Source organism: Podarcis cretensis (genome assembly GCF_951804945.1).
Source record: "Podarcis cretensis genome assembly, chromosome: 1".
Classification (NCBI taxonomy): Eukaryota; Metazoa; Chordata; class Lepidosauria; order Squamata; family Lacertidae; genus Podarcis; species Podarcis cretensis.
Window position 1 is genome coordinate 101,457,682 of NC_137170.1, and position 25,192 is coordinate 101,482,873.

Sequence of the window (25,192 nt, forward strand, 5' to 3'; positions counted from 1 at the left end):
TCCACATAATAATGACAGTTCACAAAAAATTCCTGGATGATGCCACCCAGTGGCTTCATATAGATGTAAAAAGGCATGGGAACAAGATGGAACCCTGTGAAACCACATAGTACAAGCACCAGGAGGCTGAGTGAAAGTCCCCCAATGCTACTCACTGGAAGTAATCCTGTAGGTAAGAGTAGAAGCACCATATGGGTTCCATCTCATAAGAGCCATTTTAAAGGAATATCATGATCGTTGGTATCAGAAGTTGCTGAGAGATCCATCAGAAGCAGCATGCTGCCCCCCCCTCTCAATTTAGGTCATCAACCATGGTGACCAAGACTATTTTAGTGCTAAAACAAACCCTGAACAGGTCAGAGAATCCATTTCTTCCAAGCATGCCTGAAGCTGTCCAGTCACCATCCTATCACCTTGCCCCAAAGAGGAAAAATTGTAACTTAGCAGTAACTCTTCTATACATCTGTGTCTTAGCATGGTTTCCTGAGGAATGGGTGCCTGCACACCTATAGTCAGCATCACTACCCTCCCACAAGGATGTATTAATCACCTCCTGCAACTACTCTATCAATCTATTCTGTCCAGCTTTCACAACTGATGAACTGTGGCCAAGGACACAGGAGGTAGGCCACATCCCTTCAAGCTCCTTGTCTACAATTTCAGGCCACAACAACTAAAAGGGTTTAAACAATAGAACCAGAGTGTTCTGGACACCCTCCCTGATACTGTAACTACACCACCAAGTTTGCAAGAAATCTTAATGACTTTGTCCTCAAAGTACCTTGCAAATCTGTCACAGCAGGCATCATAGAATTTTGTTGTCCCCAACTTTACCTTTACCTAGCCTATTTCCCACCCCGAAAACCTCTGCAAGTTGCTATTTCAACTTGAAAACTCAACAATGGCAGAGAAGTAAGATTTCTTTTCTGCTATCACTGACACATGATAGGCAAGCTTGTGTGCGCCTATCTGTGTTCAGTCATACACAGAGATTTCTGCCATCTGCTCTCCAGCCATCATCTGGCTTATTTAACTGCCTGCAGCTATCTCCCTCCCCCCCCCCCAAGAAAAACCCAAGGAGCTGATCAGGATCTGCAATGTCAGAGAGGATGCTTAGGAGCAACGTTGTAAATAGCTCTACTGCCATTCCACAGCAAGACAAAGGCCTTAGCAGGAGCCGGCAAAAAAATTCCCCAGAACATTCAAGCTCTGTCAGAGTCTATAAATCTCTTGGGTTGGGGGTATATCATCTTAATCCTATCCCTTCCAAAAAATTAGGATAACCTGGCACTGAAAAATCTACTCCAAAACTCAGGGTCTCTGTGAAAGCGAAAGGTACTACTGCTGGGAGACTAGTGTGAGAATGTGCATAATGCAAATGCATGAGATAGATACAACAAATATATATAAAAAAATCTTATGTAGAATGAAATCTAATCCTTTGACATTCCTGTTGTGATTTAAAACTGTGTCCTACTAATACTCCCTCATGGATTTCATTTGAGCCTGTTGACAGCAGTAGTTTTTGTCAGCCCACCCTGAATTTAGTTTAGATTAGTTTTTCATATGCTATCCTATATATAGATATGCCAGCTGAGTTTAAATCAGCAGGTACACAACTGGAGGTCTGAATAGGCTGACCAAAAATTGCAACTGTCACAGGCTCAAAGAACTGTACAATACAGAGTCTTCCCAAAGCAAGGACAATTCCTAATGCTTGATGATTCCTTGTATCAAGAGGCCTGCTGGAGATGTGAATTTGGCAGAGCTCAACACATGAGCTTCACTGTATGCTCACTTTGCGAATTAGTTCACACCATTAGATTATTTGAAATTACTCTGAGGAGCAAAACTGTATGGGGTCCAAGAGATGAAAAGCCACTTACTTCCATCACATACCTGGGCTGTGTATTATGCATGCTCATTTCTCACGCTACTACAGTTTTGTTTACTACAATTTAAAAACCTGCATTTCTGGGTCTTGAGTTTGGCAGTTTCAGGAAGTCCATGCTGAATTGATATTGAATCACATTTTCACCATAAATGCTCAAAAAACCATGTAGAATTTAGTATACAGTGGGGTAGCCAGGCAGTCAACACTTGCCTCACTTATAGGCTCACGTTGTTGTTTGCTAAAAATTATAAAACAGTCTTTCTGTAAAGTCTTTCAGTGGACACAATAATTGCCATTAGGAAATGCTAAAACTATGAACATTCACAATACATGCATACACACATGTAAGTATATATGGAAACATAGTACTTACAAGTCGTCCTTTGATTATTGTGTGTCTGTTGTGTCCCTGGTAGTCAACAACTTCTACAGAGTCCAGATAGACATCTACCCAGTAAACGTATTTACTGATCAGGTCTAGAGTAAGGGCAGTAGGCTGCTCTATTTTAGATACTACTATCCTTGTTCTGTTCATCCCATCCATGTCACATCTCTCAATTTTAGCAACATTCCCATAGTCGGTAAAGAAGAGTTTTCTGTGAAATAACATTAAGGCACATTTTAAAAATTACACATTTTTGACAGGAAGCAAAACCACAAGGTTTATTCCCTGAAAGAAAAGTTCTCTCTCTTAAATTAGTATTTAAATATATTAACTTTTAGAAGAATAGCTGTTTCAACCTATTTTTAGGGGGGGAAATAAAGGTGCAATCCAAACTCCTCCTTCTTGCCAGTGAGGCTTTGCATCCATGGAATCAGTAGCAGAAGGGCCTGATGATGTTGCATGATGGCAATGGGACTGGCTTGGATCCATGCGATTCTGGGTTGGTTTAATTCCATCCCCAGCACATCCTTGGAACAAGGCCTTTCACTGGCTACAATCAGTGGGCAGCCCATTCAACGTCACTCCCACCTGCACATTTGGCAAGGCCAAAGCCAGAGTGCTGCATAAAAAACTCATGCTTGCATCAGTTTGGTAGTGGTGGCCAGCAGATGGTCAGCTCAGATGGGAATGTTCAGCAGAGTGCCACTTCCACCTAATCCAACCTCACCCGCCCCCAGTCCAGAAAAAGGAGGGTGTGGATTGCACTGCAAGAGTCTTGGGGCACCTAAAGACTAAAGAAAGTATAATAGTGTAAGTTAGTGCCACAATAAAACAGCCTTTTAAGATGCTAAAATACTTTTCATTGTTTTTAAACCTTGGCAGCTCATAAATTGCAATATTAATGAATATCAAAACGTTTAAAAAAACCAACCTAGTTATGGTATTCAACTTTTACTCAGAGTAGAACCATTGAAATGAAAGAACATTACTGTTAGGAGTATTAACTTCAAGGGATCTTCCCTAAGTAAAAGTTGAATACCAACCTAGGTAACAAAAATTATAACGATTCTATTTTATGTTTATAGAAGAATGACTGTTACAATCTTGAATACTGAAAAGTTTATTCCATAATTTTTGGGGGTTAATTTTTTATACCGTCATTCCTCAAAGTAAGTGGCGGCAGTGTATATGAGGTAAATGATTTTCACAGCCTTTGAAGTAGGTTAGACTAAGAGAAAATTAGTCGCCTGAGGTCGTACAATATACTTCCTAGTTAAAGAGAGTTTTGAACTCCCACCTCCACAACCCTTTCTTATACAACAGCAATATATGTTACAAAAATGCAGAAAATAGACACATCAATGTTGTTTATAGTGGAAAATAGATAATTTGAGGCTAAATACAAAAGACAGAGAGATACCAGACCAAAGCTATGCATGACTTATTTAGGCTCAACTGACAATGTTGTCCTCATGCATATTCAGAACACAAAATTTAAATTATGGCTTTGTGAATATAGTTTTCAGTAGTACAGAGCAGCAGAACAGCAAAGTAATTAAGCAGCTGGAAAAGTAAATGTGAGCTATTGACAAATAATACATGCAGAAGTAATCCAGAGTTCATAACTATCTCATCTTTCGCAAAGAGTAACATCTCACAGAAGGCACACTATTGACACATTAGTCTTATCCATTTTGAAAGAGAGAGAAAAAAACTGCTAAGCCTTGAAAAAGCTCTACTGCATTTATCTCTCAATAGATTTGACTCACTGATTCATTCAGTATAAGACTAACAAGAATCTATCAAACGTACCTCCAAAGCTTCTAAGCCTGATATTTGATTAGCAACCACTATGTTTAGTAAACACAAATCAATTTCAATTAGCCTGACAATATTTTAACAAGATTACTTTCTCATGAGACTAAATTACATTTGTAAATAGAAGACCAACTTGCCATGACTTTTAACACTATAAAGAATAATCCGATTTCGAGAGACTGAATGTTATAATATTGCTGTGCAAATCAATGAGATGATTTTCCAGTAAAGGGCTGCTAAGTACTAGAATTTGAAGAAAAGACCTGAGTTGATGATGATTAAGTATTTTTTAAGTTAGTAGGATTTAGCCAATCTAAATATTGTGTCATCCCACCAAGGGCATGATCCAGTTAAAGTTAAGTACTTGTAAATCCCATCGATTTCAGTTAGAGAGACTTAAGAATGCACTTTGCAGAATCAGACCGTAAGTCCTGTAAAGGTCAATGGTTTTCTTCAAACTGTGTTCAGAGGAACTCTGGGGTTCTTTGGAAATTTATCTGAGTTTCCACAGTTACGATCAGTAATGATGGAAAAGCTTTTCTTAAAGGCTGCTTGCTACGATTGATCTAGAGATGATGGCAATGGTGGACTTGCCAGTACTCCACATGAATGTATTATGCAATCTAGAACATGCCCCAGAATTCTCTGCAACATTCAGAGGTCTTTTTTTTTGTTTTGTTTTGTTTTGTTTTGTTTGTTTTTTTGTTTGCAAATGGTCATGAATTCCCCAATAGACAAGATATTGTGAAATGATTCCTAGAGGGTAGAAATTTGACACCCATTCTCCTCCGCAGCTAACACCTGTGTTATTTGAAAGATGTATACTTATAATTACTGGAATAAAGTGCTGCATCTATGTGGACAATTTAAGTGGTTGGAACATGTAAAACAGGTCTCAAGCACAACTTATGACTTGGACAAATCTCGAAAATAAATTTCATAGACAGACAAGGCTATAGACTAGGTTTAGCAGACATTTTCCCACTGAAGTATCACAGATGGCTGTGGTTTCATTCCGGATATGGCAAGTGGCCATGAATTTGTTAATTACTGGAAACAAATCTGGTTTACTACAGTGTTATTTATGATTGTTATTTTCTACACTTATCCCTTCCAAACTGAATAATGCAATGAAACATGAAGCAGAGGGTAGAAGAGGAAATAACAACGTAAGTTATGTTATAAAATGTGTCTCCTTTTTACTCATCAATGACACTAAGAGCAGAATACAAAATATAAGAAAATACAGCAACAAAAATATACAACAAAAGCTACCATTTGCTAATTTTTGTTCTGTTTAGTGCTGGGCTGAACCTTTTTGGTTGACTTTTCTTTTGCCATTGAGGAGAAGACCAAATATGGTCCTAAAGAGAGTTAGTCACCTGATATGAACAAGGGGTCCAGTCTTAAAACATTTTTAAAGCACACAGAGACAGAGCACTGTAAGGCTCTATACATGCAAGGTCTGAGCACCTGCTGGAGTGACTGTTCACTACACTGGCTTGGAGCCTTAGGCCACCCCATACAAAAAGGGTGATTATAATCTTCAATTTATTTGAAGATTTCCCACTCCTCCTCAAATTGTCCTCCAATTTTGTTGAGGACAAATGAAAGGAAAGTTATGGAGCAATATTTAGCCCACTGTTGCTGAAATACTGCTTTTGTCAACATTAGTGACAAAGCCTCCTGCCGTCTAGCTTCTTGCGCATAGTCGGAAAAGGCTGCAATCAATACATCTTCTGAAGAACAACTGCATCGTTCATTAACTTTGTTTGCTCTCTCAATCACCTTCATTATCATCAATAGGGGTCACAAGTTCTCATTATACATTTTATGAAGCCTGAATGGATATCAATGTAACTAACAACTTATTAATAACAACATTCCCTTTTCATATCTTAGGAAATTGCTAACAGAACTGAGGCTATAGTCCTATGTATGGTTACCTGGGAGTGACCCCTACTGAACACAGATGGACTCACTTGGAACAGTAAACATGCAAGGCTTTGTTCATCCTGGAAAGGAAATCTTTTAAATAAAAACTTCAGGATTTTTTAAAAAAATATTTTCAATTTTATATTTAAGTTGTTCAAAATAGCTTGGATCTTTTCATAAGAGACAGAAACAACCTGTATGTTTGTTGAATTTATGGCTACTTGCCAGAATATGCAGAATGTTTGGTGGTGATTATTTTTCTCATGCTCCACATACCATTTTAAGAAAGTACATTTTTTCCAGTTTCTGATTAAAATAAGACCTTCAGTTTAGAGACCAGATGAATTAAAGGAATATAGCAAGCTTTCACAGTAGATTTCCAAGATGGCAGGAGATTAAATTCTGACTCTATAGGTATTTATACACCTGCCAAGGAGCAAGTATCCCTTTCAAGCACTGAGTGGTCACAAAGGTATATACACATCAGTTAGGTTCTGGAAGAAGAGAATGAATGAATGAATGAATGACCAGATGATAAAAAATTAAAAAGCAAAATGCAAAACTGACTGGCTGCAGCTTATTTGAAGGACTGGTTTCAGATGTCCTAGCACGCATTTTAGGAAGATGATGATGACAGATACCTAGCCTAACACAAAATGAAAGATCTTATCTGTGTGGGCTTTCCCTTCTGCATAGTCTAGCTTTGTTCTCACACAAGGTCTAGATCTTTTGCCCCACTATTGGATGTTAAATGTCTAACAGTGTACTAACTACTAATATGACACAGGTAGCTAATAAAGCAAATCACATGGAAGCTTGCTATGTTGCTGAAACTTGAGGTTTCGCAGCTTTCTGTGTTCTATAATGCAAGCAGCATGGGGCCCTAGTATTCTCATGCCATAATGGCTAAACCATTCATCTTCAGTAAGGAGATTAACTGCAATCCTATACACGTTTACATGGCAGAAACTTCAATTGAGCTCTACAGAACTTACTTTTTAGTAGATGCGTATAGGATTGCACAGTAAAGACAGCATAATCCTGAAATATTGTCACATTCTGCAATGATGAAATGTATTACTGCTTCATCTGCTAATCTATCTAAATATAAATGAATGCCTTTAAACTTAAACAGTGCAATTAGTTTGAGCAGTTCTTGATATACTACAGCTACATCTTCCAGTTTCTTTCAGTTCTAAATAAAAGAGAAAAGGAAGGAAAATTGGGTTTCAGATATTTTATGAAACTGGTACTACTACCACTATTATTAGTATTATTATTTATATTAATTAAATTTCTATACCGCCCTGCCACTGAAGATTACAATATTAAAACATATAAATACACACCAAAGTAACAAACAAAAACAATACCCCCAGTTTAAAATCCATAGATTGTTGAATTAACTAAAGGCCTGGGAGAAGATGAATGCTTTTGCCTGGAGCTTAAAAATACATAATGACGGCACCAGGAAAGTCTCCTTGGGGAGAGCGTTCCATAAGCCAGGAACCACCACAAAAAGGCCTCTTCTTGTGTTGCCATCCTCTGGACTTCTTGCAGAGGAGACACACAAAGAAGGGCCTCAGATGATGATCACAGCATCTGGGTCAAATGGGGAGAGGTGGTCCATGATGTCTTCTTCTTCTTCTTTGGAGATCACTCATGGTCCTTGAGGTATTGCAGTCCTGACCCTGTTTAACAACAGATGCCCTCAATTTCCCTCTCATGGTACCTGACAAACAGGCTCTCTTGTTTTCACCACTAGGACCACTGAGAGATGCCTTTTCCGATTTTAAACACATAGAGCCACCACCATCCATATTCTAAAACGTTATTCTGAACACATGGGCAATTCAAATGTATAGTATCATAAAGGTGAAAGAGACATAACTAAGTCAGCTCTCCTTTGAGCAATTCAATAGCATTAGGAAGAACAGCTGCATGGAGGATAGGATCCGCTAAGTAAAGCTATGTTATACAACTCTAGATTTCTAATTTAATATATGTATTAAAGATTCAAGAGTTTCAAGGGATTCAAGGGAGAATTGCAGTTAGCATTAGAATAAAAAGATAGAACAATGTTGCTTAGCTAACCATTACATTCTAAAATGATTTCTCAGTGTTTTACCAATCTGAATATAGTAGTCTTCTGAATATGGATGGAGATAAACTTTTTTATGTGGTAACTGTGGGAATCCAATCATGTCATGTATCATGTTTTTGTTTTGTTTTTCATGTGCACATGGATGGAAATACTTTGCATACTGTGGAGTTAATGACAATAACCCAGAGTTTTCTCCAACCTGCTGTCCTCCAGATGTTTTGGTCCAGAGTTCCCATCATATGGGCCAATGGAAATGCAGCCTGGGACCAATGTAAAATGTGGTCCTAAATATTCAGAAGGCATTAAATGGTTGAAGGCTGCTCTAAAAGGTTTAATTATGAGGAAGCATTTTTCCTCCTGGAACCAGGAACATAGAATACATATGGAAATCTGCCTTGGGGCATATGGGTGACAGGAGGGTAGAGATGTTTAAAAGTAAAGAGAAGACGAGGGTACATATTACATACGTATATATGTTCAACCTAGTCAAAATATTTAAAAGCTGACAAAATTAATTAGTGATTTATAACAAAGCTAACCCCTTCCTCATGTTGATATTGGTATCTCTCCATTTTTAGCAAGTGCGGTAATGCCAGCATTACTAGCAGATGAAGAAACAGCCGTGCCATTAGTATACACTGCCTATTCACAGCAGAAACAGTTCAAATATGCTACAAATATTTATCCTGCAATCCATGGGGAAAGATCCAGGATTTAGAGAAACGAAAGTTTTGTAAAAAAAAATTAATTATTTCCTTACAAGACCCCCACACCGTTACAAAAACATTACAGTTGGGGGTGGAGGTAGAGTTCTACCTAGGCATACTATCAGTGGCGTGGCGTGGCGTGGGGGGTGCAGGGGGGGGGCCGGCCGCACCGGGCACAACATCTGGGGGGGGTGCACTCGCACTCGCAGCTCTCTGCCCCTACCTGGCTCACTCAGGGTTAGGGGGAGCAAATTACTTGCCTTGCTCCAGGTGCTGACAACCCACGCTATGCCACTGCATACTATAATGTGGGAGAAATGTTGGTGAGGAGGCAGCAGTCACAGGAGCAACATAGGTTTAGAAGGAAGAACACAATTCAAAGTGTTGGTGCTGGCCTTTAAAGCCCTAAACAGCCTCAGTCCAGTATATCTGAAGGAGCGTCTCCACCCACATCGTTCTACCCGGACACTGAGGTCCAGTGCCGAGGGCCTTCCGGCGGTTCCCTCACTGCAAGAAGCAAAGCTACAGGGAACCAGGCAGAGGGCCTTCTCGGTAGTGGCACCCAACCTGTGGAACACCCTCCCACCAGATGTCAAAGAAATAAACAACTACCAGACTTTTAGAAGACATCTGAAGGCAGCCCTGTTTAGGGAAGCTTTTAATGTTTGATGCATTACTGTATTTTAATATTTTGTTGGAAGCCGCCCAGAGTGGCTGGGGAAGCCCAGCCAGATGGGCGGGGTATAAATAATAAATTATTGTTGTTGTTGTTGTTGTTGTTGTTGTCTCAGCATGGGAATCACAGCAGCAAGCAACAAGGAACTCCTCCAGTGGTGAGGGAGGGAACTAAGCTCCATCCAGGAGCAGGTGTTGAGGGGAGAGAGAATGATGAGGTCTCGACCCTCCTATGCTAGGACACGGAGACTCACCAAGACCTCTCTGAAGGAAAGATAAGGTTTTGAGGCTCTGAAAGCACTCATAAATTGGCTGCTGCCATCCAGGGGAAACTGCAAAATAAGATAGATGCCAGAGTGCCCTTCTCATGTGTATTCTGACAAGTTGCTTCAAAAGCATTCACAGAGTTTCTCTCTCAGATACCTTTTACCCAATCTTGCAAAAAATGAAGACACGCTGCTACACTTGAGCACAAGAGATGCCAACAAACCTCAGTAGGTTTGGACCCTGATTTCTAACTTAAAGAAAGGTGCAAGCATTGAGATGAATTCTGGCATAACCCACATGAGCTACCCACAGACAGAAGAGAGCAGGCAATAGTCTCTCTTGCCTGTGGGCATGCAGAACTAGAAAAAGCAGCTGAGCATCACAGAGCCTTGCCATCATGGTGCAGGAGGATTATCTTGGCTGTGTGAACAATTTCAGGCATCTAAAGATCATGGAACTTTGCAAGCTTCTACAGTTTCCAGCTTTTAAAGGCAAACCTGCCTAATTTGCACTCCTTGTGGCAAAACAAGAACCGAAGCACATCAATCTTCCAAAATTTGCACTTCTCTAAATTTTGCAAGATATATCCTAAAGTAATGTATGCATAAACATGAATATATTTAGTGAAAATGAGGTACAAAATGCATCATCTTAGGGGACACTGCTTTGTAAAAAAGTGTGCACGAGGCAGAATTGCATAGAATCATCCCTGCATTGCAGAGATTGGACTAGATAATCCCTGAGTTCTCCTCCAAATCTATGATTCTACGGTAAGAGAAATTACCACTAACATGCTAATTACTTTTCATTATTTCTCTCTCTCTCTCTCTCTCTCTCTCTCTCTCTCTCTCTCTCTCTCTCACACACACACACACACACACACACACACACACAAAGGGAGGGAGGGAGGGAGGCACTCTTGGAAGCAGGCCTCTGGGCTCTTGCTCTAATTCTTTTTTTTTTTTAGTATATAGCAGTATCCCTGGTAACGGGGTTAAGTTTAATTAATGTCATTTCTTTTTCCATTTAAACCAGGTAAAGATCAATAGATGTGATTAATACTTTTCATGGTTGCAAAGTTTTAATGTAAATTAGTGCAAATTTTATTAATGTGTACCTAGAAGCTAATTTGGAAGTAATAGTATTACAATTCAATATTCTGCCTTGCTGGCTTGCAAACACATTTCTTTCTGCCTTCTCCTTTTGCTTCTGTCTTAAGTAACAGAAAAGAATCAGTCAGGCTTGAAAAAAAGATCTGGCAGAAACCAAATGATCCATTATATATCTAGGAAACAGTAAGGCTCTACCAGTCAGTCTGACAGCTCTTGTTAGAAAACTACAGAACAATCTGCAATAACATTGTCTGCATGAGCCAAATGATTGTTAAGGCTTAAATAATTTCACTTTGAAATGAATTAGTATACACCCAATCTGATCATAAGCAATTTAAATGAAGGGCTTTATTTAGCCACAGAATAAGGGCAACACCAGGCAATAATTAGGCTTGCTTCTTGTACAGTATTAGCCAATAGAGGTCCAGATATCTGCCTGATGTGTTCCCCCAGCTCTGACCTGGAGAAAGATCCAGTTTAAACTATGCTATCATTCAGAGCTTATCCACACTTACTTTTCCTCTGCTCTTTCCAGGCATGGTCTCTGTCTTATACCTTCATGTCTGAACACCCTTTCTTTTGCTCCAGAGCTTTCCCCACAAAAACCCACTCTTTAAAGCTCAAGTGGGGCAAATGGCAACTTGCAGAAAACCTGAACTGACATTTGCTCTGATTGAGTGGTAAAAAATGGGTTTTCACAGGGAAAGCTTATGGGGGGAAAATATATATTTATATAAAATACACACATGGACAGGAAGCTTTTAAGCAATTGTGGATAAGCCTCAGTCTTTTCTGTCTCCTAGAATGCCTTACCATAGGATTAAATAATACACAATCTATCATAAGAGCCTGCTGGATCAGGCCAATAAACCATCTGCTCCAGCATCCTGTTCTCACAGTGGCCAATCAGATACCTGTGGGCATAGGAGCCAACTCCTAGGGGCTGAGGTTCCTCCCCCCCATTAAAATATTTGAGGGGGCCAGCTCCCTCCCCCGAAAAAAACACAGGCACTGCAATTCAAATGGTATGTGTGCACCGCGTCTTGTGGTTGATTATGCAGGGTGGGGATTACCTGCCCCTCCCCCCATATTTTATTCAAGTTGGCATCCTTGCCTGTGGGACTCTTCCCTCTGGCTGTTTCCAGCAACTATCACTTCATTCATCGGCTGAGCAGAATACTGGCAGGCTTGATTCTCACAATACAGTTGGACAGAAGAGCGTCTCCACATTTTTCCTTATATTTCAGATTCTGTAACTGGGAATCTGGGGCAGCTGGTGGCCTAAATAGAACAGGGTTTGAGTTTTTTAAGGATAACACGCAGAGGAGAGAAACCATGGACTTTTAATCCTTGAGATCCTTGGAAGAAAGATGGAGTATAAATGTAATAATATTAATAAATATATTTTCCTATATGTCTCATCTCCTTACCAGTCCCATGGACATTTTGTGATTTTCCTCCTGATACTGTAACCTGCACTTACTCAACATTTGACCAAATTCCCCCCCCCCCCCGCCGCCAAAAAATGGGGTGGAATTCACCTCACAAACCCTGTCAGCTGAAGCCCTGCACAAGGACTTCTGTTTACACCATAGGACTTTCCCCCTCTCATCCCGCTGCCCCACAATTGGCTTGGTGTGTGTGTGTGTGTCAAAAGAACACAGAGAACAATGTTGGGGGGGAGATCATTCCGTCTGGCAAACAGCAATGCTTGCGTAGACAGAACATTGGTAACAATGAGGCATTGAATTCTACCTATTTTATATGTTTTAAACATTTTCCTTGACCTAACACAACAAATAATTCAGTTTGTCACAGTACAAATGGAGAAATATTTTCCCTGAAGCCATCACATCATTAGACAGAAGAAAAATACACACCTCTTGTCAACTTCACAAAGCCACTCATCACACATTGAAAATAAACTGCTTCTTATCCTTTCCATCCCAAGTGTGGCACAAACTATCCTCAAACTTTCTACTCTGACACTGTCAAGTTTTGAATCAGTCCACTGAACCATTTTTTAACTATAAGCCATAGAAAATCTGCCCCCTGGTTTCTCATTATAATGGCAGGATGTGATTCAGCTGACTCATTCTTAACATTGGGCCACAACTGTGACCCTATAATTCAGGTTGTTTTTGTGTTACTTTTAGAACTTTCTCATATAAACTCTTCAAAAATTGTCAATTTTGTTGGAGGTAAATAGATTCACCTATGACTTTCTGGATTCACAGTGGTAACCTCTAGGCCAAAAGGTTTCATATCCCATTACTAATCCTCTGAGTCAGAATCCAGTCACTGGTTGAAGACTTTCTTTTTGATAGCCTTAGGTTTTATATGTGTGTGTGTGTGTCTCACAAAGCCTAACACCATGCCTCTCAGCAACAGAATAGGATCATTAAAGAGCTTTTTCAAATGCCTCTGATATGAATGTGGAAAAATCAGTTGGTTGCTATGATTTTTTACTTTATTAGTTTTTTTATTGCTTTTACACAATGAAGCACTATTAAACTTCTGCTATGAGTGAATGAAAATAGGATTCTTTGTTTTGGAGAGAGAAAAATACATTTTCCCCAAGAATGAGTCACCCATTTAATTATGTAGCAAGAGAGGGCAAATTACCTTATTCCTGCATAGTGCAAGCTGAAGTATCAAAATGGCCTGGAAGCTATAAAGATATTTAGGTAATCAAAAGCTTGGATATGTGGCTGCTGATGGCATAAGGGTGATCAGAGTACAGTCACACAAGTGTTATTTCCACCATGTCTTTTCCTACTTGTTCAAATCCTGGGTGCAGGAGTTGCTTTTTTTTTAAAAAAAAATGATATTTATTAAGATTTTCCATAAAATCTTTTTCCCAATAACATCTTTTGAGGACTTCCCCTCCCCTCCCCCTCCTGTATTCCAATTCTTACAAATAAACAAAAAAGAATTTCAACAAGTTCTTATCCCAAATTTAAACTTATTATCATTGACTCAATTTTAAAAATATTTTCCCATCCCCTAAAATCGACCTATTCCCTTCCGCGAGTTCCCCCCTTTAATATGCAATACAGATTACAATAGAAGAAAAATAAAAAAAAAAATAATTTTACGCCCTTTGGATTCCAAATTTCCCTCCCCCCTTTCCCGGTTTCGTTCCCAATGTTCCTCGACGTCTGATATCTTCCTGGAGTTCCCACATCTCTCTAAACCATAGTCCTTTCCCAGTCATCTTTAGTTTCGAATGTCCAATCTTGGAAGGAGTCTGTCTCAAAAAAGGCCCATTTCTTCCATCCAGATTTTTATATCTAGGGGTAAAAGCTCCAATTTTATTCCTTTAAACCTGTCAAATCTGGATGTCCCAAATGTTCCCACTTCCAACTTTGTCCAGTTCTTATTATTTTTGTTGTTCTTGTTGATCTCACTCCTCCTTTTTTTTTTTTCTTTTTCCCTGCTCTCCTGCACAAATGTTCCAATTCCAAAAGCTTCTAATTCCTCTGCAGAGGCTTGTTATTCAAGAACAAAACATTACGTCAAGTCCTTTTCATTCTTCAATAGATAAATCTATTGTCTCCTTTAGTGCGTAGACCTCTGTAGACAAAATAGTGTTCCATTTCTGCAGTTTCCCAGGAGATAGAAAGTTCTGGTCGAATTCCACGCCAACAATACTTGTAATGTCCCTCGGCTCCTCTAGGTGGATTGCAATAAATAAATTCCCTTCCAGATCACGTCCACCAGTCAAAATAACTTGTTATTCCTTGTTTGTAACAATTTGTATCCAATTTATAACAAATGTAACCGGCAAAGTCCTCGTAACAAAGATCTCTATTTTATTCTTCCGCTTTGACAGCTCTTTGACAGCTGTCAAAACCTCTATTTCTCTTCTCCCGGCACTCTCACAAATCGCTCCCAGGGTTCCGGGGGGGGGGGTTGCTTTTTAATTCAATTCCACCTTTCTCCTCCAGCTCAGTCTTATGATTTTCCCTCGCGAAATTAATAACTTTGTCAAAATAGGGTTGCACTCGATCTTAGTTGTCAAATCCTTTGCTTTAACTCTTCTACAACGGGGGGGGGGGGGCTGACTTCCTTTTTGCGCCTCCCCCGCTCGCTCCAAATTTTTTTTAAAAAATTTATCCCCCTTTTTAGTCCAGGTTCCGATTACTCACGGGTTATTCTTTTAAGTCCAGATTTTCAATAGAAGAAGTCAGCGCTCTCCGTCGAATGGCATGCGGCTTCGCTCGGCAGGGGAAGCGAAGGACTCAAAGCACCACCACCCCCCCGTCACCCGCTCCGCAGCCTTTAAAAAGGCTCCTTCGCGGGTCGGGGGGGCGCAAAAGGTGCCAGCCGAGTCACCATGTCCATGGGTTTCAGCGCCCATGGTTTTTGAGGGTCCCCGCGTCGCCGGTGCGGTACGACCCAGCCCCTGCCGAGCAGGCTCCCTCCGGAGCTCGGAGGGAGTCCGCCATTCGGCGATGGCGCCAACCCGGAAGTCCTGGGTGCAGGAGTTGCTTAATGCATTTTGAGAAATGTGTTTTGCATGGAAGTCCATCACACACAAAAAAACAAATGCAACCCCTCTCCAAAAATCAACACCTATAGCAAAAGAAGAAGAAGAAGAAGAAGCAACTGTTTGAATTCACACTTAGGCTATGATTTAAAGCCTTGCAACTACATTGTTTAAGTGGGTTGAGAAGGATGTGAAATAGTGGTCAGTGTCTTACCCACCACCATAGGGGGTTGGTCCAGCCCCGCTGCTGCTACAATGCTACAAAAGATAAAATATGATGATATATAAAAATGCACCATGTGAAAAACACTGTACTGTCCAAGCTACTGCTCGTGTCAGGGTCATGACTAGGGATGCAAGAGCAGTGGTGGCTGCTGTCCATTGGGGCTGGTAGGGAAGAAGGCTAAGAGACCAACAGCAGGTAGAGACAGAGTCAATGCAAGAGAAAAACAGCTAATTCTAGTTTTTGGGTTTTTTTCTCCATCCTCCTTGATGCCACAAGGGCAATACCAAACTGAAACAGGAAGAAGTTCAACTGGCTTTAAGACGGCAGGCAGGGAGATGGGGGGCTGAGTGAGACTATGGTTGGCTAGGCAGTGCATCAGCTTCCACTGTGGAAGAGGAAATCATATAAAAGAAGTGAAATCTGTCTACCCCTAATCTTAAGGCATCTCTTCTTTCAAACTCAATCCCTTGGCCAACTGCTGAAAAATGTTGGTGAGATGCATCATTCTGAAAGCCAACTATCTTTCATTTCTATATATTTTTGTTAACATGCTATACATATTAGATGTCTATCTTTTAATGAACACATTGTCCCATTTATTACTCTTCAATGAAGTAATGATGAAAATTATTTCAAATGTTGATTGTATCACAAAATTTATTCTCTTACTTCTGTAATTGAGCCACAAAAAGTAGTTGCTGATAAATGATTTTCCATGGCTACCAAAATGCTAAATACCAGGTCAAGTTTGTGGTCTTGCTTTATTAAGTTTATCATTTATTTACTGCTTTCTTCCCTTGATGAAACTGCATTAAAAAGCAGGCTTTGTTCAGTACACCTCAAAACCGAAATGCTTTTTTGTACATATTTGAAGCTATCACATAACAAAGCATCTCCTCCTTCTGCAGGGGAGGGGTTGTGACCGTTCGGCCCCCTGCCCTCTCACCATCGCTGGCGCGCCACGCCCCATTTCGGGTATTCCGTTAAAAGGAATCCGGCGGTCGTGGATCCTGTCCAATGCCTTGTGTGGTGGGGGGCCATGACACGACCCTCGGTGACATCAGGGGAGAGCTCCCCCTACTGGTGGTTAACCCCTCAGCATACTCACCCCTTTCCGAGTGGGTGGAGTCAAATTGTCCGTGGTCCAATGCCTAAGCCAATACCTTCTCACATGCTGTAATCAATAAAGTTGTGGCCTTTTCTTGCCCATTAACCTAATATACTGTGTCCACGTGTCTTAATTCCCCAAGTGGGGATTGGGTCCTCAAATCACAACTTGATAATTTTAAACTTAGCACGCCAGTTAGTGCAGACAGAACCTTACTCCTTAATGCAAGACAAGGTTCACATGCAACCCTTTGTGTGCATAGGTGGGTGTGGAAAAGAAAGAAGATGCAAACTCAGTCCAAGATAAAGCAAACAATTTGGACCGCAATGTGTGGTGGAAGAATAAATGTTCTCTAAATCTGCTGTTTTTGAGCTGACACCTTGGGTGGTACATCAGCACTAGAATAACAGGGCACAAATGATACAATCACAATAAGTGTAGTGCGGAAGGATGAAGAGTGCTGTAGCTGGTGCTGAACATTTCGCAACAGGAATAACATGGGAGAAGATACACAAGGGCTGAACACGCTGAACACAGATACAAGCTGTCTCTACATGTGCACAAGGTTTATGTGAAAGACTGTGCAGCTCAACTCAGACAATACATTCATTGAATGCTACATGTAACTATGAGTTTACAGCTCAACTATTTGTGTGCAGTTGCTGAATGTTACATGAGAACACACACACACAGCAATGGAGACTGTGGCACCACCAGCTGTGGCCTATTAGGTTTGAGATCACAGTATTATTGCTGCTAGTGTTGCTATATTGGCACCGGCAATGTATCACACTGTCAGTAACACAGGTAACTGAGACAGGTTGCCAAGCCCATTCAAAGAGATGGGACCAACATATTTAAACGATACAAGGTTTGTAGTCTGGATACAGTCAGTCAGGGCATCTTCTGCTCAAAAAGAAGGGAGAGTAGCCTGATTCCTCACCTCTTATGCTTAATCAAAAGAAAAGATCATTCAATGCTGAATGCTTGAAAATCAGTTGTGCTAACTGAGCCTTTCCTCTCTTTTCATTTAATCAAGTGAATAAGGATTTGGGAAGCCATATTCATGTGATGGTTTAAACTGTCACATATTTTACTGGGTTGTTTAAAGCTTTCTTCATATTGTGACAGACCTTGCCATTGCCTTTCCATCTTAATGTTGCAGCTTTCAGTGGGAAAGCGGCTAGTTATCTGTGAAAGCTCTCACATGAAAATATTAACATTCATCACGAACAGGTTGTTAAGGAATCTGAGTTCATTCTCAAAAGTATCTCATGGTACCACTCCCACTCATTCATATAGCAGACAGAAGTAGTCAATGAAAATTGGCTGGAGCATGGGTTGGCAAACTAAGGCCTGCAGGCCAGATGAGGCCCAATGGCCTTCAGGATACGGCCCACGGACGGTCCGGGAATCGCTGTGTGGATTGCCAGCACACACATTCTTTTCCTCTCCCTCCCTTTCCCTCACATGGCAACAGTGGTGCCGCCTCCTCCCTCCCTCCTCCTGGCTTCTTCCCACCCTACCTAGAGGAGGAAGGGGGCTGGGCTTTGTTGGTGCCATTAGTAGCAGCGCTCGAGCGGCCGCCATTTTAAGCAGCTCCTCTATGGAGCCCTTTCACGCACCACTCATTGTCCCGCCACCACCAGCCCCTGCCACTCACAAGACACAGGGCTGGAGTAAGTGGTATTAAGACTATACTCTACGGGCATAGTTGTCCTGCACAAGATTAGGCAAGTAATTTTGTCTTGTATCTTCATTTTTAAAGATGAGAAGAAAACAGACTTAAGCTTAGTTTATAAACATAAATAAGGCTCAGCAGATCAGAGGTGAAATATGGTCCCCAGACTGATAGATGGCCCACTCATTCACCAGTATATTTGGACAAATGTGCTTTAAAAAAATGATGACATTTTGAGAAGCTTGAGTCATTGAATCCTTGGTGTTTTAACTTAAATTATTTCAAATACAATTTATTTCATAAAATCAACAATTCTGAATTATCACTGCTATTTGTGAGTTGTCTTTATTCTACTAACATTACCTTGAAGGTATGCATAATGAACAGGAGCTTTCTCCACACCCATAATACATTTTATTAATATAAAAATAAATTATAAAAACATTATTTTGCCTTGATATTTTATGACCTATGCTAGACTAAATGTCAGCAAAAGTTGGCATTTGAAAGCCTGTCTCATCCATCTTTTTCAGAAAATGCTACAATAAACATCATTATAAAGGATTATGTTAAACTAATCACAAATCTGAAATTTGCCAGTGCTTCGAATGTCATATGCAGAATGGGAACACACATAAGGCCACACACAGAAGCACAGATTTTTATCAAAAGTTTGTGACCCTGGTTATTTTTCTTTTTTAAGTGATAAGTGATGAAAGCACTTCCAATTTGGCATTTGGAACACAGGTAAAATTCTTGTTGGTCTTGCAGAACCATATCATCTTCATCAATATGCCTTCATTCGGTATTATTCTTTACAACATTTCACAACTATGAAGATGTGTAAGGATTCCCCCCCCCCCTTCTACTGGTGGACCTTCCTCTAAAAACCTAATTCACCATTTCATTCATGCAATATTATGCTGGTACTTGGGTTAAAATGCCCCCATGAAGACATCCTTAGTTGCAATATCCCCCATCATTTCATCCTGAAACACTTCATGTGATCAAAGCTACTCTGTACAGAACTACAGAGTGCAGCCACTGATAATTTTTGTTCTAACACATGCAAGAGTGGGACTGGGTTGTAGCAAAGTTAAGGGTAATCTTGCATGGGATGTGGGACTCTTGAGCACATGATGAAACCCACTAATCACATTTGCATTACAACCCTGTATACATACATATACATACATGCATGGATACATACATACATACATACATACATTCTGCTATGAATCTGCTGCTTTAAAAATATTGTTATAGGGTTAAGGGGTGGTTTGCATGAGGTCATCAGGTGCCCTCCATGCCTGTGGTTTTATATCGGTATGATAGGAGTGTGTAATAGAAGAAACTGCAGAAAAGGGCAGCCTGGCCACCATTTTTATCCACCACAATTCCTTATACCTAGTGCTATCTGGGGTCATACTTAGCATAAATGATGGCAAAACAGCAACAACATGGTAGGGAATATTTGGAGAAAATTCCCCAAGGTGGCTTCTTTTTTCCTAGAGTTGTGAGAAAAATAAAAATATTGGATAGTGTATGGGGGAGGGATTAGAAATTTCAGCTCAGTTTTAATTTGACTATCAACCAAGAGTTATGTCAGATGTACTCGCAAAGCTACTGGCTTTTCCTTTTGCTAGCTGTGAACAATGATTTTTTTGCATATAAAATAGGATTTGATAATTAACTCCTTCTTGATATTCTCTCCCATTTTACCTTGCAGGGGGGTAATCTTCCTATTCATCATTATCTTCTATTTATACATTGGAGTATGATAAAAATCATGAAATATACATATTATTGTGCTTCAGCTGAAACCATACCTGGCTGGGCAAATATGCATTGATATTAATGCAATTATGGTTTAGGTTTGTTTGTGAATTCTTTGATAAATTAAGAGTTTAGCAAACTTAATAAGACCATCTATATCCAGGGAATATGAAATATGCATTTCTTGAGACACATTTATTAAGCTATAATAAATGTAATCAGTGGCAGTTGCTGGCCATGCAGATGATGAAACATATGTTTACCAACAGTTTTGCTGTCAAATCTAGTCCCTTTTTACATCCACAGGTGAACATTTATATGAATTGGTCATGACATTTGTGAAATAGTTTTATATAATTGTCCAAAGGGTTATTTGTGCAATCAAGATTTACTATAAGCATAGCCTGAGAGTTGGTCACCAGCAGTGACTGACATTCATGCCATAATTCATTTGTACATGTCTGTGTCTCTTCATCTGAAAAATAAAAATTCCCGTTTCTACCTGTCAGTTACTGAGAGATTTTTATAATCACCTAAAGAAATTACTGCTTGCATGATTTTTTCAATATGTCTATTACAGAAGTAAGGCAAATATGCTCACATGTGATTCACTGACACTGGTTGTGTGCTAAATATTTTCCCATCTAGTTTGAATCCTGACTGACAGCTCATGTTAGAATAGTAACCTAATTAAAGCTTCCCCTTCAAATTCTTTAAAACATCCTCAGAATTGGTTTGAATGCACACATACAAATAGCATATGCACACCATACAGATGTCATAGCAGTCATGCAATCTTGAGCTGCCCTGGACCCAATGGCCTCAGTGTGGATATACATCCTCCCGAACCAGCATCCTGAAAACTTCAAAAGCAACTCTCAGACTGCCCATGTCAATTCTGGACGGAAACTTAGAGATAGAAGTGTGGATGATACCCCAGAAGAAGAAGAAGAAGAAGAAGAAGAAGAAGAAGAAGAAGAAGAAGAGTAGTAGTAGTAGTAGTCTGGATTTGATATCCCGCTTTATCACTACCCTAAGGGGTCTCAAAGCTGCTAACAATCTCCTTTCCCTTCCTCCCCCACAACAAACACTCTGTGAGGTGAGTGGGGCTGAGAGACTTCAGAGAAGTGTGACTTGCCCAAGGTCACCCAGCAGCTGCACGTGGAGAAGCAGGGAATCGAACCCAGTTCACCAGATTACAAGTCCACTGCTCTTAACCACTACACCACACTGACTCTCCACAGTCTGTCCCACCCACCCAATGCATGATTTGAGCTGAGTTGGCTAGGAAGCCTGAAGAGGGAGATAGAATTGCTATAAAACACAGCAACTGCCTCTGCCCAACCCTCAGGCACACTCTAGTGCTGAGCTGAGTAGCCAGTTAGTCTCTCCCAACTTTGTCTAACTCTTTCCAATTCTCCACCCCATTTGAGTAAAACATGCCCTATCAGTATTTTTAATCTACAGAAGGAACAAACATTATTCAAAATGCCAAGATCATTATGGAATCAACATATTTAATGAGAAAAGTATCCTTTCAACACCAGAGTAATAGTGAAGATAAAATGGCTGAGAGAAAACATCCAATGCAATTGTCTTGCTCTACATGCTTGCAGTATTGCTAAATTGAATGAAATCTTTCCATGGGGGACTGGATCTTACAAAGATGGATAGGTGTGTGAAGGGAGCCCCAGCATAAACATTAAATGGAATTCCATTTTTTGTTAGCTGAAGCACAACTGGAAATAGCCCACCACTGGAAGTATTTTGCAACATTTATCATACAAGTTTGGTAGCCCAAGGTGTGGCCTATTGCATTAGTAGAAAAACAAACTCAGTGTTGTTGGGTTAATGAGGTGAAACAAAGAAACACAACTTTCTAGGTACCAGGTATATGGCAAGTCAAGGTGGTGTTGTGAAATGCCCAGATCCTTATAAAACATTTTGGTCAGGCTTACTACCAAGATACTGGTTATCTTGCAACATAAAGCAAATGTGCCTGTTAGGTTAAAGTTCTGCTCTGGTTTTGTGAAGTTGCTCGTGTAATATGGAATTGTACTTAATGTCTGGAAAGCTTTTTAAAATAAAGAGTAACTATTGCAAACAACAACAACAACAACAATGGCAATTTGCATGCTGTCTTGAGCTCCTTGGAGGAAAGGGGATAGAAGCATAATAGTTAAATAAAAATAAACATATGATAAATAAATGCATATTCTGCTTTCATGGAACCCCTTCAACATAAATTTGCCTGCATGCCTGTCATGGAATCTCTACACCAGAGCTTTCCAAATTGTGTGTTGTGTCATGTTAGTGTGTCAGCTGCAGTGTGTAGGTGTGTTGCGCTCCAGTTGGCTAGTAAAACTGAATTCCTGTGTCACAAAATGATGCATGCCTAAAAAGTGTGTCACCAACATAAAAAGTTTGGAAAACTCTGTTCTACACACTGCAGATAATTCTGGGCTATTTTGTAGGGTGTATTCTCAGTTCAGGTAAGTATTGGTCCACAATCAGGCAGCTGGTCCACATCATCTAAGAATGTGTGCACCTCATGCACAACACTGCCCTGAGGCTGGACACTGTGAGGAATAACTGCTGATGCTGTATAAACTGTCTTTCAGGTAGCTTGTCTGCCATCACCAAGCTTCTTATCAAGAAGCCCCAGGGTCCCTAGAAACACAGCTTTGGAAATCACTGCATGAAATTATAAAGGACAGTTGCAAAGGTCAAAGTTTTTGCATCGTCTATGGCATGTGGCACATAGAGTGTGTGATAGCATGATAATTTGCTAAAGGCTCACTGTTAGTAGAAAGCATTTATCAAAAACTAGGTTCTGGCCTTTGGATTCTTTACACCTGAAAGGCTTCTGAACTGATACCAAAATATTTTTACACTGCTAAATTCAGAATGAAGCATATGTTTCAACTCCACCCACAGAAATCTTGTTACTAGTTTCTTTAACATCCTTTTTCATTTCAGCTGCACAACTGGGAAATCAAGGTTGACCATTTAATTTTGAAAATAATACTAGGGCTTATGTCTGCTGTTTATCATTTGTATAAAACAATAAGCAGCCAGGATGTGAGAAACCAACAGTAGGGAAACGATAGAGAGAAAACATGCCATCATTTCTGAAGGTTCATGATCAATAGATGGTCAAAATAAAATAAATAACTTTTGCATTAGAAAACACAGTTAGATCAAATCCTGCTCACAACTTTTGTGGCTTTCCCTTGATTACAGACCAAAGCCTGTCATCTTTCTCAGCAAAGGACTCTTCATGTCCATTTGATCTTTTGCTTTTCTTTCGACTTCAAATGATGTTACCAATTAATGATAGCTGAGATGTGATTTGCTTGTGATGTAGATGCTACAGAAGCTAAAATGAGATTGGTAGTGTTACATCAATGCTGGCCACTAACTTGCTGTCTGATGCAAATGACTCACTCCCACTATAAAACTTTGTTGCACTTGAAATAATGATGTACCGTATTTGCAAAAGGTTCTGATCCTTATTTATGAGACCCTTCCTCCATGACCCCATACATTTGCTACCTAGGAAAGAGTGGTCAGTTTATAACATAACATTCACTTAGAAACTTGGTCTCTTCATTAGGAAACTTGAGGAATTCAGTCGTAATAAATAAGATGATCTGGACCTCTCTGCACCTAATGTGTAGATTAGAAAGTAAATTAGCCTTCGGATTTCACAATTATCTAAACTTTGAGATGCAATCCTTGCTCCGCCCACCACAAATAAACACACAAATACATAAAAATACATTGAAAATGCATATTTTGGGAGATGTGTCTAAAAATGTATAATTTGTGAGGAAAAAATAAACATCTAAGTATGCATTGAAAAGTGAATTTTCATGCAAATTACAGCTTATTATGGGCTCCAACTCTCAAAAGGGAAAGATAACAGGAGATAAAGAAATGGTCAATGCATTGGGTAGTGGAGAAAGTACTTAAATCTCAGGAATTTAAAAGGTAAATTTCTATAATTTAAAATTTAAGGACTTTGTGTCAAAATCTTCTGGTGGCTAGGCCCAGAGTCTGAGGTGGTAATGCTTATGGGAGAGTTCAGCCCTCTCCAAGCCTGAAGTCTCCTCAGAGGAGGAATTAGAGAAGCAGGCCCTCCAGTAGATCTTCACACTGTGATAACTCTTGTCAATGGATCCAAATATGCCTTTCTCATATCTGGTGCCCACAACAACTGCCTATAATCCTGTTCAGATCTCAGACCATGCCGTCTGATCTCCCCTAAGCCCACAGGAGCTTTAAAAGCAGCAGCCCAATCCAACAGATTCAGACATGCTGCAGGAGATGATGGGACGGTAAACTAGGCAGAAGCTTTAAAACCAACAGCTACCTTCCAAGCTCTAGCCTTCTAATCTGGGAAAGCAGGTAGTCAGAGACAAGTACACAGTCAAGGTCAGGCAGACATCAAATGGCAGTCGAACAGGGATCAGAGGTGACAGATACAGTGGCAATAGTCAAAGGGAGGCAGATGTAGATGGCCAGGTTCAAAAGTCCAAGGTATGGGGGTGATGCTGGACCACAAACCTTGCAGGGACTGTGTTAGGAAAATATGTGGTGGCCACACAAGTCGACAGGGACAGTCATCTTTTCAACATAAAGTGATCTGTGCAAACAACAGGACATGGTCGTGTCCTTTTGTTTCAGGGATCATTTGCAGCCCTGTTTTTACAGTGTGTGGCAGCATCTGTCCATCTTTCAAAAGATACCAAGAAACAATTACATGTCAAAAGAAAGGGGAGGGAGGAATTAAAACCAGCCCTCATGATTGAGCAACTTGTACATAATTTATCCAGGATATGAATTCCAAATCAGGACTCAATTCTGATCTCATTAGTCCAGGGGATGCAGATCAGGATGATCCAGTTTGGAATCCAGATGTGACGAACTCCTCTGCTCCTAAGCTTGCTTTCCCAAGGTGATTAACCAGAAACATTGATTCAACTCCTCCAGAGCCTCCTGGTTTTTCA

At 40.2% G+C, this 25,192-nt stretch overlaps 1 protein-coding gene across 3 annotated transcripts in view; it reads right to left on the minus strand.

Annotated features, from left to right (window-relative positions):
* Nucleotides 1-25,192, minus strand: part of LRP1B (LDL receptor related protein 1B) — a 782,700-nt gene that overhangs the window by 253,569 nt on the left and 503,939 nt on the right. For all 3 annotated transcript variants that reach the window (XM_079992449.1, XM_079992450.1, XM_079992448.1), the window contains one exon: nt 2,268-2,490. In XM_079992449.1, coding sequence (XP_079848575.1) covers nt 2,268-2,490 — 223 coding nt within the window. The remainder of the gene's footprint in view (nt 1-2,267; nt 2,491-25,192) is intronic.